The sequence below is a fragment of the Microcaecilia unicolor genome, chromosome 2, assembly GCF_901765095.1.
Source record: "Microcaecilia unicolor chromosome 2, aMicUni1.1, whole genome shotgun sequence".
Lineage (NCBI taxonomy): Eukaryota > Metazoa > Chordata > Amphibia > Gymnophiona > Siphonopidae > Microcaecilia > Microcaecilia unicolor.
Genome location: NC_044032.1, coordinates 628946388 through 628963403, shown reverse-complemented (window position 1 = coordinate 628963403; position 17016 = coordinate 628946388). Strand labels below are relative to the sequence as shown.

The window sequence follows — 17016 nt, the reverse complement described above, 5'->3', positions numbered from 1 at the left end:
AGGTATCGAGGGGTGGTTTCTGGATGCTATTAAAACACTGTATCATCAACCCAAGGCTCAAATTTTAGTGAATGGAGAACGCACACTGCCATTTCAGATACAGAGGGATACGCACCAGGGATGCACCCTCTCCCCGCTGCTTTTTGTTCTCTGTATAGAACCATTGACTCATAGGATGAGCCAGGATGATTCCACTAAGGGAGTGAAAATAGTAGGTCAAGAAATAAAAGTATTGGCTTTTGCTGATGATCTGTTTTTAAAATTGGCGGAGCCAGAGACCTTGCTGCCACAATTGCTGAGGGTATTTGGAGGGGGGGAGGAGGGGGTAGAGAGGAGGGGGCCCTGGAACCTTACTAGCGCCCTTTTCCTTTCTGTTGGAAACGGGCCTCTTTTACTAGTAAAGAACATTCCTTGTAACGTAATAACAAGGCCAACATTAAGAACTCAAAAAATGGGAGAAAGAAGGGGGAGAGAAAAAAATGGTAAAATCTGCAACCTCTTAACACTATTTAGCATGCATGTAAAAGAAACAATTATGTACCTAACTGTTTATTATATTGGGAAAAGAACAGTTAGTGAATAAAACAACAGATTAAAATATAAAATATACCTGAAATATACATACTTTTTTTGAGAGACATTCTTATACAGGTGCCCTCCATGTTATGCAAACTTACCTGTATATAAAACGTTCCCTTAGGCTGAGCATATAGCATTAGGAAACTATAATCCAAATTCTGTTTAGTTCTCCATCTAAATATTGAAAAAGTAATTTTGTTATAGACTTTTGTACTATGCAATGCAATACAATATTTATACTTACACTTTGCAAGACACCAGTGAATAGCTTCTATACAGATCACAACTTAGGGGGGCTTTTACTAAAGCTTAGCTCGTTATCTGCAGCAGGGCCCAAAGGAATAAAATGGGTTCTGCTATGTCCCGATTCACCACCAGCCTTTCCAATGTCTCCCGCAGGCTGCGGTCGTCACCCACACTGCTTGTCTCAGGCATCTGTCACTACCTTCTTGGCTTTGCTGTCCTGTTTGCCTGCCTTAATGAGTCTGCGAGTCAAGACCTGATTTTGGCCTTTTCCTTCCTTCCTCCTCTTTTTTTTTTTTTTTTTTGTTTACATTTGTACCCCGCGCTTTCCCACTCATGGCAGGCTCAATGCGGCTTACATGGGGCAATGGAGGGTTAAGTGACATGCCCAGAGTCACAAGGAGCTGCCTGTGCCTGAAGTGGGAATCGAACTCAGTTCCTCAGTTCCCCAGGACCAAAGTCCACCACCCTAACCACTAGGCCACTCCTCCACTGTTTGTGCTATTTGAGATTCTACATGGAATGTTGGTATTCCAACATTCCATGTAGAAGTCGGCCCTTGCAGATCACCAATGTGGCCGCGTAGGCTTCTGTGAGTCTGACGTCCTGCACATACGTGCAGGACGTCAGACTCACAGAAACAGAAGCCTGTGCAGCCTTCTACATGGAATGTTGCTAGTGGAATAGCAACATTCCATGTAGAATCTCCAACAGTAGCAACATTCCATGTAGAATCTCCAATAGTTGCAACATTCCATGTAGAATCTCCACTAGTAGCAACATTCCATGTAGAATCTCCAACAGTAGCAACATTCCATGTAGAATCTCCAATAGTATCTATTTTATTTTTGTTACATTTGTACCCTGCGCTTTCCCATTCATGGCAGGCTCAATGCAGCTTACATTGGGCAATGGAGGGTTAAGTGACTTGCCCAGAGTCACAAGGAGCTGCCTGTGCCTGAAGTGGGAATCAAACTCAGTTCCTCAGTTCCCCAGGACCAAAGTCCACCACCCGAACCACTAGGCCACTCCTCCTACTTATTTGTTTTAAGATTGTATTTATATTCCCTTCCTTCCTTCCTGTCTCTGTTCCTTCTACCCTCTCAATTCTCATTGTAATTATTTCATTAGTTCATTGTAAGCCGCTTTGGGGCCGCTAAAATGCAGAAAAAGGCGGGGTATAAATGACCTAAATAAATAACTTGAGCTAAGCTTTAGTAAAAGACCCCCTAAGAGACCAGTCATTTCTAGGAAGTACAATAAAACCAAACAAAATACAGATAATCAAAACAGAATTTAAAAATGAAGCATTATTCTACCTAACATGTAAAAAATTTTTTTTTAAATGTTTTTAATATTTTATGAAAATGTACATAATGTGTTTCTAATCTAATATGCAAAGGAATTCCACATTAAAGCAGCTTGATTAGCTAATCTCATGGAGTCTAATCTTTTGTGTTTAATACTCTTGGCTGAGGGAAAAGTGCAAAATCGGTCAATCATTAGTACACAAAAAACCTACTCATGTTAGAGAGAATTATGAAACAATTTATTACAGTTCAACAAACACAGGCAACTCCACTGTTCTTATTGGTTATCATCACTGAACAGCAAAATTTAAGATGAGATTATCCACTGTTTGCATGACGAGGTTTGCAATAACAAAATCTAATTTTTCTCATACCTCACACTAACATTACTGGCTTTTGTCTCAACTAGAACGCAAACCACACTGAATTCTGGAAAGGGGTATTAGTGGTATATAAGAACTGATATGATTCCCAGTTTTGCTGTTTCATTTGGTTTACTGAGGAACTGTCATTTACATCTCCCTTCAGCGTTTACTTTTTACTTTTAACTGCAAGCATCAGAGGTAAATGAGTAAAAGTAGTAAAAATTGGTCAAATTTACTTGTAAAGAAGTACAGGATAACAATTTTTACTTTTACTTAAGTCATAAAGTTACAAAACTTTTACTTAAATACAGTAACTAGTTACATTTACTTAGTTACTATACAACACTGCATATCGAATTCCACCAAAAGTGAACATTCAGTTTCTGAAAATGTCTTGAATCGCCATTGCAATCAGAAGTCTAAGCAATTTCCCATTCTTTTCCATATTAGATCTAAAGTTAAAGTCACAGGCAAAAAGAACAAATGAGTAAGACAAAGGTTCCTGAATGCCAAAAATCATACAGATTTAGACCAAACTTGATGCCAAAATTGCTGTAACACAGGACAAAAGAAAAGCAAATGGTCTAAAGTGCCAATGTTGTCAAGTAAGACAAACAGATATTGGATAAGATGAGTTTTAATCTATGTAATTTAACTGGTATCCAGAGTAATCTGTGTGCCATAAAATACAGAGATTGCATCAGGGATGCAGAGGCAGAACAACGACCAGTTTGTGTCCAGAAAGAGCTCCATAAGGCGGTTTTGTTTCAACTGCACAAATATGTTTTAGTACTGTAAGTGGGCCTATGATGCAATTGTTTATATATCTGAGAGGCAGAAATTGGGTCATCCTCCTCTAGGAAGAAAAGCTTTAAATACCAGGTTCCAGAGATAAGGCGGACATATCCAGCTGCCAGCTTCTTAATGCATATTGCAATTGCATCCATTTAAAACACTGTGAAAAAGGAAGATGAAATATCTGTCTCAGATCTGCAAAAGTAGCCAATTGTGAGACCATCTTCAAATCCTATATAATAAAACGCACCCTCCAACATTCTGAAGCTGACTGCATGGCTGAGGCATTCCTGCTCTCTGTATCCATCTCCTGAATTGACATCACGTACTTCCGGGTTCATCACAAGCAGAAGTGACCAACCACACGAGGTTTCTCGGCTTCAGAATGTTGGAGGTGTATTCTATTAAATAGGATTGGTCAGTTCCTTGAAGCACAGCCAGAGCTCAGCGTCCTGCACAGTAACGCTCAGACACCAGAGAGAGAGAGGGGGGACCTGACACCAGAGGGGGGGGGGAGGTATCTCTATCACACACACACAGTCAATACCTTTCTCTCACTCTCACACACTGTCTCTCACACTGCATCACATTCACTCTCTATGTGTCACACAGTCACTCACACACTCTCTTGGTCTCATATACTCAGTCTCACAGAGAGTCTGTGTCTCACACACACTGTATCTGTGTGAAACACACTCTCTCACATACTCACTTGCACACACTCTCATTCTCACACACACACTCGCACTCAGACTCACTCTCTCACACACACACACTCGCACATTCACTCTCTCTCACACACACAGTCACTCTCACATACACTCTCTCAAACATACACACTCCGAGGAAAACCTTGCTAGCGCCCGTTTCATTTGTGTCAGAAATGGGCCTTTTTTACTAGTGTTCAATAATCCAAAATGTTAGCAGACATCCATATGTGCTAATTGTATACATGCACCAGCCATTTGAAGATTATTGTTCCACCACAGAGATTTCCTCAAGGAGTTAATGGTTGGTCCAGTGGTGCCATACTGATAAAATGCAATACCCGCCATGTATCAAAGTTAACAGGGTTAGCTTTGAGGTCCCGAGATAGACAGGCACCCAAAAGATAAGTAAGTTGCATAGGAGCCACCAAGACCACTTCTAAATGGAGCCATCTTGGTGCGCTTGGCAGCTCTTTACTGCACAACCAGAAAACCCCTGGTCTCAAAATGAAGGCCACGTGATAGTGAAAAAAAAATGTGGGACGTTAACTCCTCCAGATTCTTTTGTCCTTTGCAAGGTACATAACACTACTTGAGATTTTTACCTTGCCACTAAAAGGAGACTAAAATTTTATCCAGCTCCTTATAAAAGGAAGTAAGGAAATGAATGGGAATCATAGACATAATATACATTATAACAGAGCCACAGACATCTTCACTGTTTTCAACCTCCCCCACCAGCTGAGATATAGTGGCGCTCATTGGGTGCATAAGGCTTTCAACTTATAGCGTATAAGTTTCAAATTAACATTTACCATCTCGTCCAAATCAGGGATTAAGAAAATACATAGATACTTAAGACCCCTAATTTGCCACTGAAATGGAAAGGCCTACACTGTCTCTTTGCTACAATGGGCATTCAAGGGCATAGGCTCATACTTAGTCCAATAGATTTTATAACCAGAAAAGAGCCCAAAAGTAAAAATGAACTGCAATTATGGAGGGAGCATAGTTTCTGGGAAAGTCAAATACGATAACACATCATCAGAATATGCATAGAGTTTACATTCAACACCTCCTATAGATATATCATGAATTTCCTGTGTTTGTCTAATGACAAACAACAGGGGTTCCAAAGCTATATTAAATTGCAGTGGTGAAAGCGGACACCCCTGTCACATACCACAATGTCAGTTTTCAGAAGTACAGTTAAAGCCTCTGTAACTGAACCTGGTATTCCCCCTACATCATAGAACTCTTGGGATATAATCTCAGCAGATACGGTATAAGAACCAATTAAAACCCCCTAAAAAAAAAAAAACTCAGCTCTATAATCATCTGATCCCAGGGTTTTATTAGGCTGTAAAGATTTTATTGCTTTTTTTAAAATCTCCAGTGGAGAAATAGGCACTTCCAGTTGTTCCCTAATCACTATTGGAAGTTCCTTAGATTGCAAGAAAGATAGGAAAAAATCAGTAACTTGGACATTTTAACTACTATCAGATTGGCAAAGCATAGTATAAAAAACATGAAATTGGGAGAGAACATGTTCCTGCTTAACGAGAAACTGACCCGCAGAGTCATTAACAGCATGGATGCAACTCTTGTTTCTTACCTTTAAGGTAGGAGGCTAAGAGTTGTCCTGCCTTGTTCCCTGAAAAATACCAAGAGGACTCGAAGGTACATTTCACAGCTAGTAATTTTCGTAGTGTGGTATCATGCCAAACACCCTGCAACAGGCTTTCCAACTGACTGATCCCTTGTTCCAACAATTTCATTCTGCTATGCATTTATTCCTATAAACTGAATAGCTAATAATCCTCCCCCTCTAAGGGTGGCCTTAAAGTTATCCGATAGGGTTTGCATTGACATAGATGGACGATCATATAACTGGAAATAATCTTGCATAGAATTCTGTATTTAATTATTAAATGCCTAAATGCAAGAGACACACCAACATGATCAGATGTCTATATTTGCAATGGTTGCAGACTCCACAATGAAATAAAGGTCTTAGAGATGAATGCAAAGTCTATACAAGAAAAGGACCTATGGACCTGTGACAAACTCTTGACCTGAAGGATTCAGTAATCTCCATGGGTCTACAAGACCTGTGGTTCGGCTAAGTAAATCTACATCTCTCACTAATGTCTAACGGAGGTTTAAGGCAGTGAATCTAAAATAGGATCCAATACTTGATTAAAATCCCCCATTACTATCAACTCCATGGGTGACAGCCCAACCATCAAAGCAGTTAATTCCTGGAAAATATGTGCCACTGGACCTACAGGGACACACATATTTAACACTGCTCTCCATCTATTATTCAATTTTAATTTAAGCAATACCCATCACCCATTATCATCTGCTTCAGACTCCACTATTTGCAGATTTGTGAGTCAGGACCAATACATCATATTTTTTTCTCCACTGCAGGGGCATATATTGACAATCTTACCCACCCCCCTTTTAACTTCTGATGCATTCAAATGGGATTCCTGGAGCAGGCATACATCTGCATTTGTCCACTTCACATACATCAATAATTTAATGGGGTAGTTGATCCAGTTTACATTCAGAGAAAAAAAGTTTTAAGTGACCCATTGCAATGGTTAAGGAGAGAATAAATTACTGAATATAATACAGCAACATGGGAAAATGTCACAGAAGACAACTGAAAAACATGGTCCATACCAACCAAATAACTCCCACCCTCTCCTAACCAACCCAAACCTGCCCCAACCCCTAGCCCACCATCCGCACATAGCCCACAACACAAACATCCACCCCTGAACCCAATCAGCCATGCTCACAGAACCATTCCCGCAAATCCAATCCAAAAACCTTGTAAATAAATGGAAGTCACTCTCCCTGCGGAAAAATCTCATCACAAATTTTAAACACTGTACTAGATCTACAGTCCTTTCTGCAAGAAAAAAACAACCACAGGCTCTACCTACCAAAATACTCATGCCCTTATATATGCGATTGCAATGAACTCCATCACTGTCCAGACATTCAGAAAGTCAGTTTGAGAAGCAGTCAACATAGAAATTTTTAAGAACAAGGTCATCAAAATTCCAGGTCTGACTGGCAACTGAAGACGAGTGGGATAAAATATTCCGTATTGCGCTCCAGGTTGCTTCAGTTGAGGTCAAAAATTGCTTCCTCCTTTGCGCTGCGACGGGCGATATGTCCGGTAAAATGGTAAGCCTAAAGCCTTGGTATACTAAATTCAGCATCCCTCTACTATAAACACTCTAGTAAGAGCTGCGAGGCTTGCTGGTATCACATGATTTTTAAAATGAAAGACAAGGGTCTCTCATGCCATTAGGTTTTATAGACAGAATCGGGGCAAGCTAGGGAGGTAAAATTCCTTGATGAAATCAAGGACAGCTTTATGGAGCAGCTGGTACAGGAGCCGACGAGAGAAGGAAAAATTCTAGACTTAGTCTTTAGTGGAGCACATGATCTGGTGCAGGAGGTAATGGTGCTGGGGCTGCTTGATAACAGTGATCATAATATGATCGGATTTGATCATAAGCTTTGAGATAAGTATACATTGGAAATCAAATAAGTTAGCGTTTAACTTTAAAAAAGGAGACTATGATAAAATGAGAAGAACGGTGAAAACAAAAACAGAGGAGCGGCTGCGAGGGTCAAAAATTTACATCAGGTGTGGATTCTGTTCAAAAACACCATCCTGGAAGCCCAGGCCAAATATATTCCACGTATTAAAAAAGGAGGACGGAAGACCAAACGACAGCCTGCGTGGTTAAAAAGTGAGGTGAAGGAAGCTATTAGAGCTAAAAGAAAATCCTTCAGAAAATGGAAGAAGGAAACGAATGAAAATAATAAGGAACAGCATAAGGAATGTCAAGTCAAATGCAAAGCGTTGATAAGAAAGGCTAAGAGGGACTTCGAAAAAAAAGATTGTGTTGGAGGCAAAAACACATAGTAAAAATTTTTTTTAGGTATATTAAAAACAGGAAGCCGGCAAAAGAATCGGTTGGATCGCTAAATGACGATCAGGGAAGACAAAGCCGTAGCGGAGAGATTAAATGAATTCTTTGCTTCAGTCATCACCGAGGAAGATTTAGGTGAGATACCAGTGCCAGAAATGGTACTCGAAGCTGAGGAGTCGGAGAAACAATGAATTCTCTGTAAACCTGGAGGATGTAATGGGGAAGTTCTACAAACTGAAAAGCAGCAAATCTGGACCGGATGGTATTCATCCCAAAGTACTGATAGAACTGAAAAATGAGTGTCACGTCTGTGGCCGTGACCACCCTGAGCCTTACCTTGTTTCTGGGGGTCAGCCTCTGTGCTGTCTGTCTCTGTGTTAGTTTTGACTCTGGCTCTGTGTGCTGATTACTTCACTAGACCTAACCTGTGTGGGCTATGCCTCTCTGTGGAGCCAGCATCTAAGATGGCTGCTGCCTGCTCTGTGCCAGCTTCCAAGATGGCTCCTGCTTGTCTTTCCTGTGTGTTCACTTCCTATGTGTTCCCAGCCTCCCCTTGGTGTGAGTGTGTTTCCTGCTCCTGTCCTGCGCAGGTGACATCATCAGTGAGGGCCTTCATAAGGAAGTGCTGTGCTTGCATGCAGGGCCTTTGCATGGTGTTATGCTATAGGTCGTCAGGTTAGTGAGTTCACTGCTGCACTGCTACTTAGCCTTTCTCTGGGGCTTTTGCCCATCTGCTACTTTGTGTCTGTGCACTGCTAGTCCTTCCGTGGGGGGCTCTGCCCTGCTGTTTTGTGTCTGTGGACTGCTAGTCCTTCCGTGGGGGGCTCTGCCCTGCTACTTTGTGTCTGTGGACTGCTTGTCTTTCAATTGCCATGCTCTGTGTTTGGAGTTTGAAGCTTCAGCCATTTTCTGTCTATGTGTTTGGTGTGAAGCTTCAACCCTGACCCTGTTATCCCTGGCTTCTCTTCTGTCCGCTGCCTGCCCAAAGACTCTGTTAGCTCCTGGTTACACTTCTCTATTGTCTGCCGCCTGTCCTAAGACTCTGCTAGCTCCTGGTTTATTCTTCTGTCCGCTGCCTGCCCAAAGACTCGGTTAGCTCCAGGTTTATTCTATTGTCTGCTGCCAGCCCCAAAGACTCTGCTAGTTCCTGGTTATTCTTCTGCCTGCTTTGCCAAGCCTGCTGGTATTTCCTGAATCCAGTTTCTGCCAGGCTTGCTTGTATTTCCTGAACCCTGCTTCTGCCTAGCTAGTGTGTGTATCCTGAGTGTATATCCTGAACCCTGCTTCTGCCTAGCTAGTGTGTATATCCTGAGTGTATATCCTGACCCCTACTTCTGCCTAGCTAGTGTGTACATCCTGAGTGTATATCCTAAATCCTGTCTCTGCCTAGTTAGTGTGTTTATCCTGAGTGTATTCCTTGCCCCTGCTCCTGCCAAGCCTTGTGTACGTCTTGTCTCCTTAGTCTGTCTGGTGTTTCTGGCTTAGTGGCTACATGCAGCTCTCAGTCTTAGTCTCATGCCGTGCCCAGTCTCCCTCGTGTATCCCAGACACAGGGTGGGTCCTCTGGATCTTCAGTTCTTGCCTTATCCTGCAAGTCCTGCCGGCCACTCGCACTCCGGAGCTCAACTCCGGAGGAATGGTGGTCAAGTGCAGCTAAAGTTGTTCCTGTTCTGCCCGTTCTAGTTGCCTGCCTCAGTACTACTCCAGTCCAGAGTTCCAGTTCTGCTCTTCTGTGTATCCAGTTCCAGGGTGGTCTTGCCTGCTGCTGCCGCTCCTCGGCAGTGGCCCAAGGGATCACGTATTCCGGTTCTGACTCGAGGACCCGACAATGAGCTTGCGGAGCTATTGTTAATAATATGTAATTTATCCTTAAAATCGAGCGTGGTTTGAGATTTCCAACATCCTTTTCACATGTTCAACATTTATTCATATTATTTTTGGTTTTTGTCGTATTCATTTTGGCGAGTTTAGCTGGAGTCCATAGGGCCCTGTGTGCTAGGTAGAACATAGATTGTGAAATGGACGCTGATTTGGTGGTATGAGTAGTTTTGAACCAGAATTTTTCCCATTCTTTTTCATTTAGTTGGGTGTTTAGATCATGTTCCCATGATTGCATGGTACTAGTTGGTGAGCTGAATTTAGCTAATTGAAGTATTTTGTACCATGTAGATGCAACTTTTTTGGAAGACATAAATGATTTGCAGAGTTTCCAGCAAATGGGGAACTCAGTAGTTAATTTACTTATATCTAATGTATTAGTTACACAATGTTTGAGTTGGATCCATTTATAGTGTTGAGAATTTGTGAGGCCAAATTTTATACATAATTGGGAAAAGGGAAGCCAAGAGTGATCTTTTATGACATCATTAAGGGACCAAATGCCAGCTCTTTTCCAAGCAGTCCAATTAATACAAGAGTTGTTAATTTTGGACTTTGGATTATTCCAAATTGGGATGTATATGGTATGTGTTAAGGGGTGTGTAAGAACTGAATCAAGTTCTTTGAAAACTGTTTTAAGAGTTTTAAACAAAACATTGGAAGAGATTTTAGTCTGTTGAGACCAAGGAAAGAAATGTGTTGGTGAATCTGGTTGCTTTAGTAGTTCAAGATGGAACCATGGTGAAGTGATGTGTTGTTCCTTATCATACATATAAGCTGAGTTTTGTTTTCAAAGAAAGGATATGTGGTATTCATAGAAACTAGGGAAATTGACACCACCTTTTAGTGAGCAAGCTTTCAATTTTTTAACAGAAATTCTAGGTGTTTTATTACTCTGTATGGAACACAATATCATCTACCTTGAATATTCAAGATGTTTTAACATATAACATAGTCATATTTGGATCCCTAATGATACAATCACCACTAGACAAATATCAAGCACAATTATTAGACATAATGTTACATCAAGCCTTAAGAACCCTTTTCTTTTGTTGGAAAGACCTTACCAAAGTAACGTATTTAACTTGGTGGAATTCTGTGTGTATATTAGCTAAATATGAATATGCTGCGGCTGAAAAACATAACTCACTTGTTAAATACAATAAAATATGGACTTCTTTACTAGATCAACTACATAATAACCTCTCTTAGAGTTGAATTTATGTATGATCATGACTTGTTATAGCAATAATTCTTGTATAATCTTAGTCTGAACATGTATGCTGATGCTTTGTTATTGTTAACCTGTTATACTGGTTATTTACTTTTATTTTTGCCATTTGTTATTGACTACAAAACACAATAAAAATATTGGAACAAAAAAAAAAAAAAAACGAGCGTGGTACCGGAAGATTGGAGGGTGGCCAATGTAACGTCGATTATTTTAAACGGTTCCAGGAGATCCGGGAAATTATAGACCGGTGAGTCTGATGTCAGTGTCGGGCAAAATAATAGAGACTATTATTAAGAACAAAATTAAAGAGCATATTCAAAAGCATGGATTAATGAGACAAAGTCAACATGGATTTAGTGAAGCGAAATCTTGCCTCACCAAACTACTACATTTCTTTGAAGGGGTGAACAAACATGTGGATAAAGGTGAGCCGGTTGATATTGTGTATCTGGATTTTCAGAAGGCGTTTGACAAAGTACCTCATGAAAGACTCCAGAGGAAATTGGAGAGTCATGGGATAGGAGCCAGTGTTCTATTGTGGATTAAAAACTGGTTAAAAGATAGAAAACAGAGAGTAGGGTTAAATGGTCAGTGTTCTCAATGGAAAAGGGCAGTTAGTGGGATCCCCAGGGGTCTGTGCTGGGACCGTTGCATTTTAATATATTTAATATATTTAATATTTTAATGTATTTATAAATGACCTAGAAATAGGAGTAACTAGTGAGCTAATTAAATTTGCTGATGACACAAAGTTATTCAAAGTCGTTAAATCGCGGGAGGATTGTGAAAATTTACAAGAGGACCATATGAGATTGGGGGACTGGGCGTCCAAATGACAGATGACGTTTAATGTGAGCAAGTGCAAAGTGATGCATGTGGGAAAGAGGAACCAGAATTATAGCTACGTCATGCGAGGTTCCATGTTAGGAGTCACAGACCAAGAAAGGGATCTAGGTGTCGTCGTTGATGATACGTTGAAACCTTCTGCTCAGTGTGCTGCTGTGACTAAGAAAGCAACATAATGTTAGGTATTATTAGGAAAGGAATGGAAAACAAAAATGAGGGTGTTATAATGCTTTTGTATCGCTCCACTGTGCGACCGCAACTCGAATACTGTGTTCAATTCTGGTCACCGCATCTCAAAAAAGATATAGTGGAATTAGAAAAGGTGCAGAGAAGGGCAATGAAAATGATAAAACGGATGGGATGACTTCCCTATGAGGAAAGGCTAAAGCGGCTAGGGCTCTTCAGCTTGGAGAAAAGACGGCTGAGGGGAGATATGATAGAGATCTATAAAATAATGAGTGGAGTTGAACAGGTAGATGTGAAGCATCTGTTTACGCTTTCCAAAAATACTAGAACTAGGGGGCATGCGATGAAGCTACAAAGGAGTAAATTTAAAACGAATCTGAGAAAAGATTTCTTCACTCAACGTGTAATTAAACTCTGGAATTCGTTGCCAGAGTATGTGGTAAAGGCGGTTAGCTTAGCGGAGTTTTAAAAATGTTTGGACGGATTCCTAAAGGAAAAGTCCATAGACCATTATTAAATGGACTTGGGGAAAATCCATTATTTCTGGGATAAGCAGTATAAATGTTTTGTACTTTTTTGGCATCTTGCCGGGTATTTGTGACCTGGATTGGCCACTGTTGGAAACAGGATGCTGGGCTTGATGGACCTTTAGTCTTTCCCAGTATTTTTGCGCGAGATTGCTCAGTAAAAATAATCAGGTCCACTCCTTCTGACAGCCCCAGGATCCGCACTTTATTTCAGCAATTCATATACCACTGAATGTGATTGAAGAGCATTTGATGACAAGTAGTTTGCATGCTCCCCTCAAGTTCCTGGACTCTTTACTCCAGCAAGGCAAATTATTCTTCATAAGAATGCAGCTTAGCAGGGGAGTCACATCAGACTTCAACTCCAAAATTTGTGGCACACTGCCTTGAATCATCAGTTATATTTGAGAGAGAGAGATCAGTCATCACTGGTTCCAAGAGCTCTGACATCTCACGAGGCATCACCATTTTAATCAGTGTGGGTTAAGTCTTCCTTATGTTGCTTATTACTTGTTGCGGGAAGAAAAGCTGCATCAATCTTCTTTTCCTTCAATCCTGACATCTTATAGCACACTCCAACAGGAAAATAAAGTCAAAAGAATGCACTGATTAACTCAGGGAGGGAGAAATAAGCAGGCTAAGTGCAGGAGCTCTGTTTTAGGCAGCTATATTGGTGGAACACCAGACCAGAAGTCCCCCCATTTCCTTTTTCTAATTGTTTTGGTCCCAGACTCTGGTTTCTGCTTTCTTCCATCTTCTCTCAACTCTCTTACCAGGGTATCCTGTCCATTAGGCATTGTTCTCTCGCCTTCTTTTTCTTTCAGCTTTCTTCAATTTATTTTTCTGGCTCTTTATCGACATTGAATTCATTCTATCCAGTCTTCAATTTCTCCTTTTTACTGTGTCTACCTAAAGTTTTCCTCTTTCCTTCACACAGGCTTTTCTATACCCCTTCCTCTTATTCCTTGGGTCCAAGAGATCTGATCATATCACACCAGTGTTGACAAACTGCTGCTCACATTCCCCCAAATTCTATATATAGTGCCTAAGCTGTGCGCGCTAATTTAGCCCAATGGCCACACTTCACGCACAACTTTATTAACAAGCCAATCAGAGCCGATAACTGGTACTTAACCAACTAGTAGCTCTAACTGGCTTTAATTAGAAATTACACATACAACTTTCTAGGCTTATTCTAACGTGGTGCGCATAAATTATCACGTATGCAGTCAAAAAGGGGGCATAGAACGGGCGAGTTGTGAGCGTTTCAAAAACGATGCATGTTATTTTGGAATACATCCAACCTGCGTCTACTGTGGCACCATCCACGTCTGTCAACGAGGCTGTTTCTTCTTACAACAATACTCTATCCTCTGCCTTAGACACTCTTGCACCTTTGATGACCCGCCCTGTAAGGCGTACAAAACCCCAACCTTGGCTGACTTCTAATATCCGCTACCTACGTTCCTGTACCCGCTCCGCCGAACGCCTCTGGCGGAAATCTCGGGCCCTCGCTGATTTCTTACACTTTAAGTTCATGCTGACCTCCTTCCAATCTGCTCTTTTACGTGCCAAACAGGATTATTATATCCAACTGACCAACTCTCTTGGCTCTAATCCTCGACTTCTCTTCACCACATTGAACTCTCTCCTCAAGGTGCCCCCTCCCCCAACTCCCCCTTCATTATCTCCTCAGACCCTTGCTGAATTCTTTCACGACAAGGTTCAAAAGATAAACCTTGCTTTCTCTACCTCACCAGCTCTCCCTCCACTAGTCCGTTCCCCTCTCTCTCCTTCCCCTCATTCCCTTTCCTCCTTTCCTGAAGTTACTATTGAGGAAACTACACTTCTCCTTTCTTCCTCAAAATGTACCACCTGTTCCTCTGATCCCATTCCCACCCACCTTCTTAATGCCATCTCTCCTACTCTTATTCCTTTTATCTGTCACATTCTCAACCTCTCACTTTCCACTGCGACTGTCCCTGCTGCCTTTAAACATGCTGTGGTCACACCTCTCCTTAAGAAGCCTTCACTTGACCCTACTTGTCCCTCTAATTACCGACCCATCTCCCTCCTTCCTTTTCTCTCCAAATTATTTGAGCGTGCTGTTCACCGCCGCTGCCTTGATTTTCTCTCCTCACATGCTATTCTTGACCCATTACAATCTGGTTTTCGCCCTCTCCACTCAACCGAAACTGCGCTTACTAAAGTCTCCAATGACCTATTACTGGCTAAATCCAGAGGTCAATATTCCATCCTCATTCTTCTTGATCTTTCCGCTGCTTTTGACACTGTCGATCACAGCATACTTCTCGATACCCTGTCCTCACTTGGATTCCAGGGCTCTGTCCTTTCCTGGTTCTCTTCCTACCTCTCCCTCCGCACCTTTAGTGTTCACTCTGGTGGATCCTCTTCTACTTCTATCCCTCTGCCTGTCGGCGTACCTCAGGGTTCTGTTCTTGGTCCCCTCCTCTTTTCTATCTACACTTCTTCCCTTGGTTCATTAATCTCATCCCATGGCTTTTCCTACCATCTCTATGCTGATGACTCCCAAATCTACCTTTCTACCCCTGATATCTCACCTTGCATCCAAACCAAAGTTTCAGCGTGCTTGTCTGACATTGCTGCCTGGATGTCTCAACGCCACCTCAAATTAAATATGACCAAAACCGAGCTTCTCATTTTCCCCCCCAAACTCACCTCCCCGCTCCCCCCGTTTTCTATTTCTGTTGATGGCTCTCTCATTCTCCCTGTCTCCTCAGCTCGAAACCTTGGGGTCATCTTTGACTCTTCTCTCTCCTTCTCTGCTCATATCCAGCAGACCGCCAAGACCTGTCGTTTCTTTCTTTACAACATCCGTAAAATCCGCCCCTTTCTTTCCGAGCACTCTACCAAACCCTCATCGACACCCTTATCGCCTCTTGTTTAGACTACTGCAATCTGCTTCTTGCTGGCCTCCCACTTAGTCACCTCTCCCCTCTCCAGTCGGTTCAAAACTCTGCTGCCCGTCTCATCTTCCGCCAGGGTCGCTTTACTCATACCACCCCTCTCCTCAAGACCCATCACTGGCTCCCTATCCGTTTTCGCATCCTGTTCAAACTTCTTCTACTAACCTATAAATGTATTCACTCTGCTGCTCCCCAGTATCTCTCCACACTCGTCCTTCCCTACACCCCTTCCCGTGCACTCCGCTCCATGGATAAATCCTTCTTATCTGTTCCCTTCTCCACTACTGCCAACTCCAGACTTCGCGCCTTCTGTCTCGCTGCACCCTACGCCTGGAATAAACTTCCTGAGCCCCTACGTCTTGCCCCATCCTTGGCCACCTTTAAATCTAGACTGAAAGCCCACCTCTTTAACATTGCTTTTGACCCGTAACCACTTGTAACCACTCGCCCCCACCTACCCTCCTCTCTTCCTTCCCGTTCACATTAATTGATTTGATTTGCTTACTTTATTTATTTTTTGTCTATTAGATTGTAAGCTCTTTGAGCAGGGACTGTCTTTCTTCTATGTTTGTGCAGCGCTGCGTATGCCTTCTAGCGCTATAGAAATGCTAAATAGTAGTAGTAGTAGTAACTTAGGTGCAGGTATTTAGACCTGGTTTTACTGGCCTAAATGGGTGCGCCTAAATTTTAGTCACAAGAATAGCACATGAGCATATTCTATAAAGTACGAATAACTTTAGGTGTACTTTATAGAATCATGCTAACTGCATGGTTTTTCGGCAGCAAATTTTAAGGTGCCATTTATAGAACTTGGCCCATTACCTTTAAGATGTTGTCTATAGTATACAAATTGTTTCACATGGGGCTTACGGGCTATCTTTCTGACAAGCAGACAAAGCATATCCCTCAGTGGGAATTATGCAGAGTCTTCTTCAGCTTCCAGGTCTTGATGTTACTAAGCTTTCAGTGACCAGAAAGAGAGTTTTTGTAAGCTAGACCTTCACTTTGGAACTCTTTGCCTGAAGAACTCCAGAATGCTTTTCCTAATCTTAGTTTTTGTAGACTTAAAAACTTGGCTATTTCAACAATGTTCTAATTAATGTGTTTTGGAAATTTTTATTATAATGGAACTGAATGTTTATTTAATTTTGTATTAATAATTGCTAACTAAACAGCTTTGACACCAAGGTATAAATGTGGTATATAAAATTATTAAATCCAATCCTTTCACTAACTCTATGCTTAGTCTCTTCTATCCAGCATGTCCCCTCTTTCTCTATCCCCAAACTCCATTAAACATCTCCTCTCTCCCTCCTCCATCCAGCATCTCCCTACTCTCTCTCTCTTCTGCTTCCAAGGGTGTCTTCTCTCCTTGCCATATCAACCCTTAAAATCTTCTGTTCCCCCACCCTCTGACAATGCAGCCATAG

At 41.6% G+C, this 17016-nt stretch overlaps 1 protein-coding gene across 1 annotated transcript in view; it reads right to left on the bottom strand.

Moving 5' to 3' along the window:
* Positions 1-17016, bottom strand: part of MGAT4D (MGAT4 family member D) — a 393296-nt gene that overhangs the window by 143410 nt on the left and 232870 nt on the right. Inside the window, exon 9 of the mRNA XM_030192245.1 lies at positions 678-753. Coding sequence (XP_030048105.1) covers positions 678-753 — 76 coding nt within the window. The remainder of the gene's footprint in view (positions 1-677; positions 754-17016) is intronic.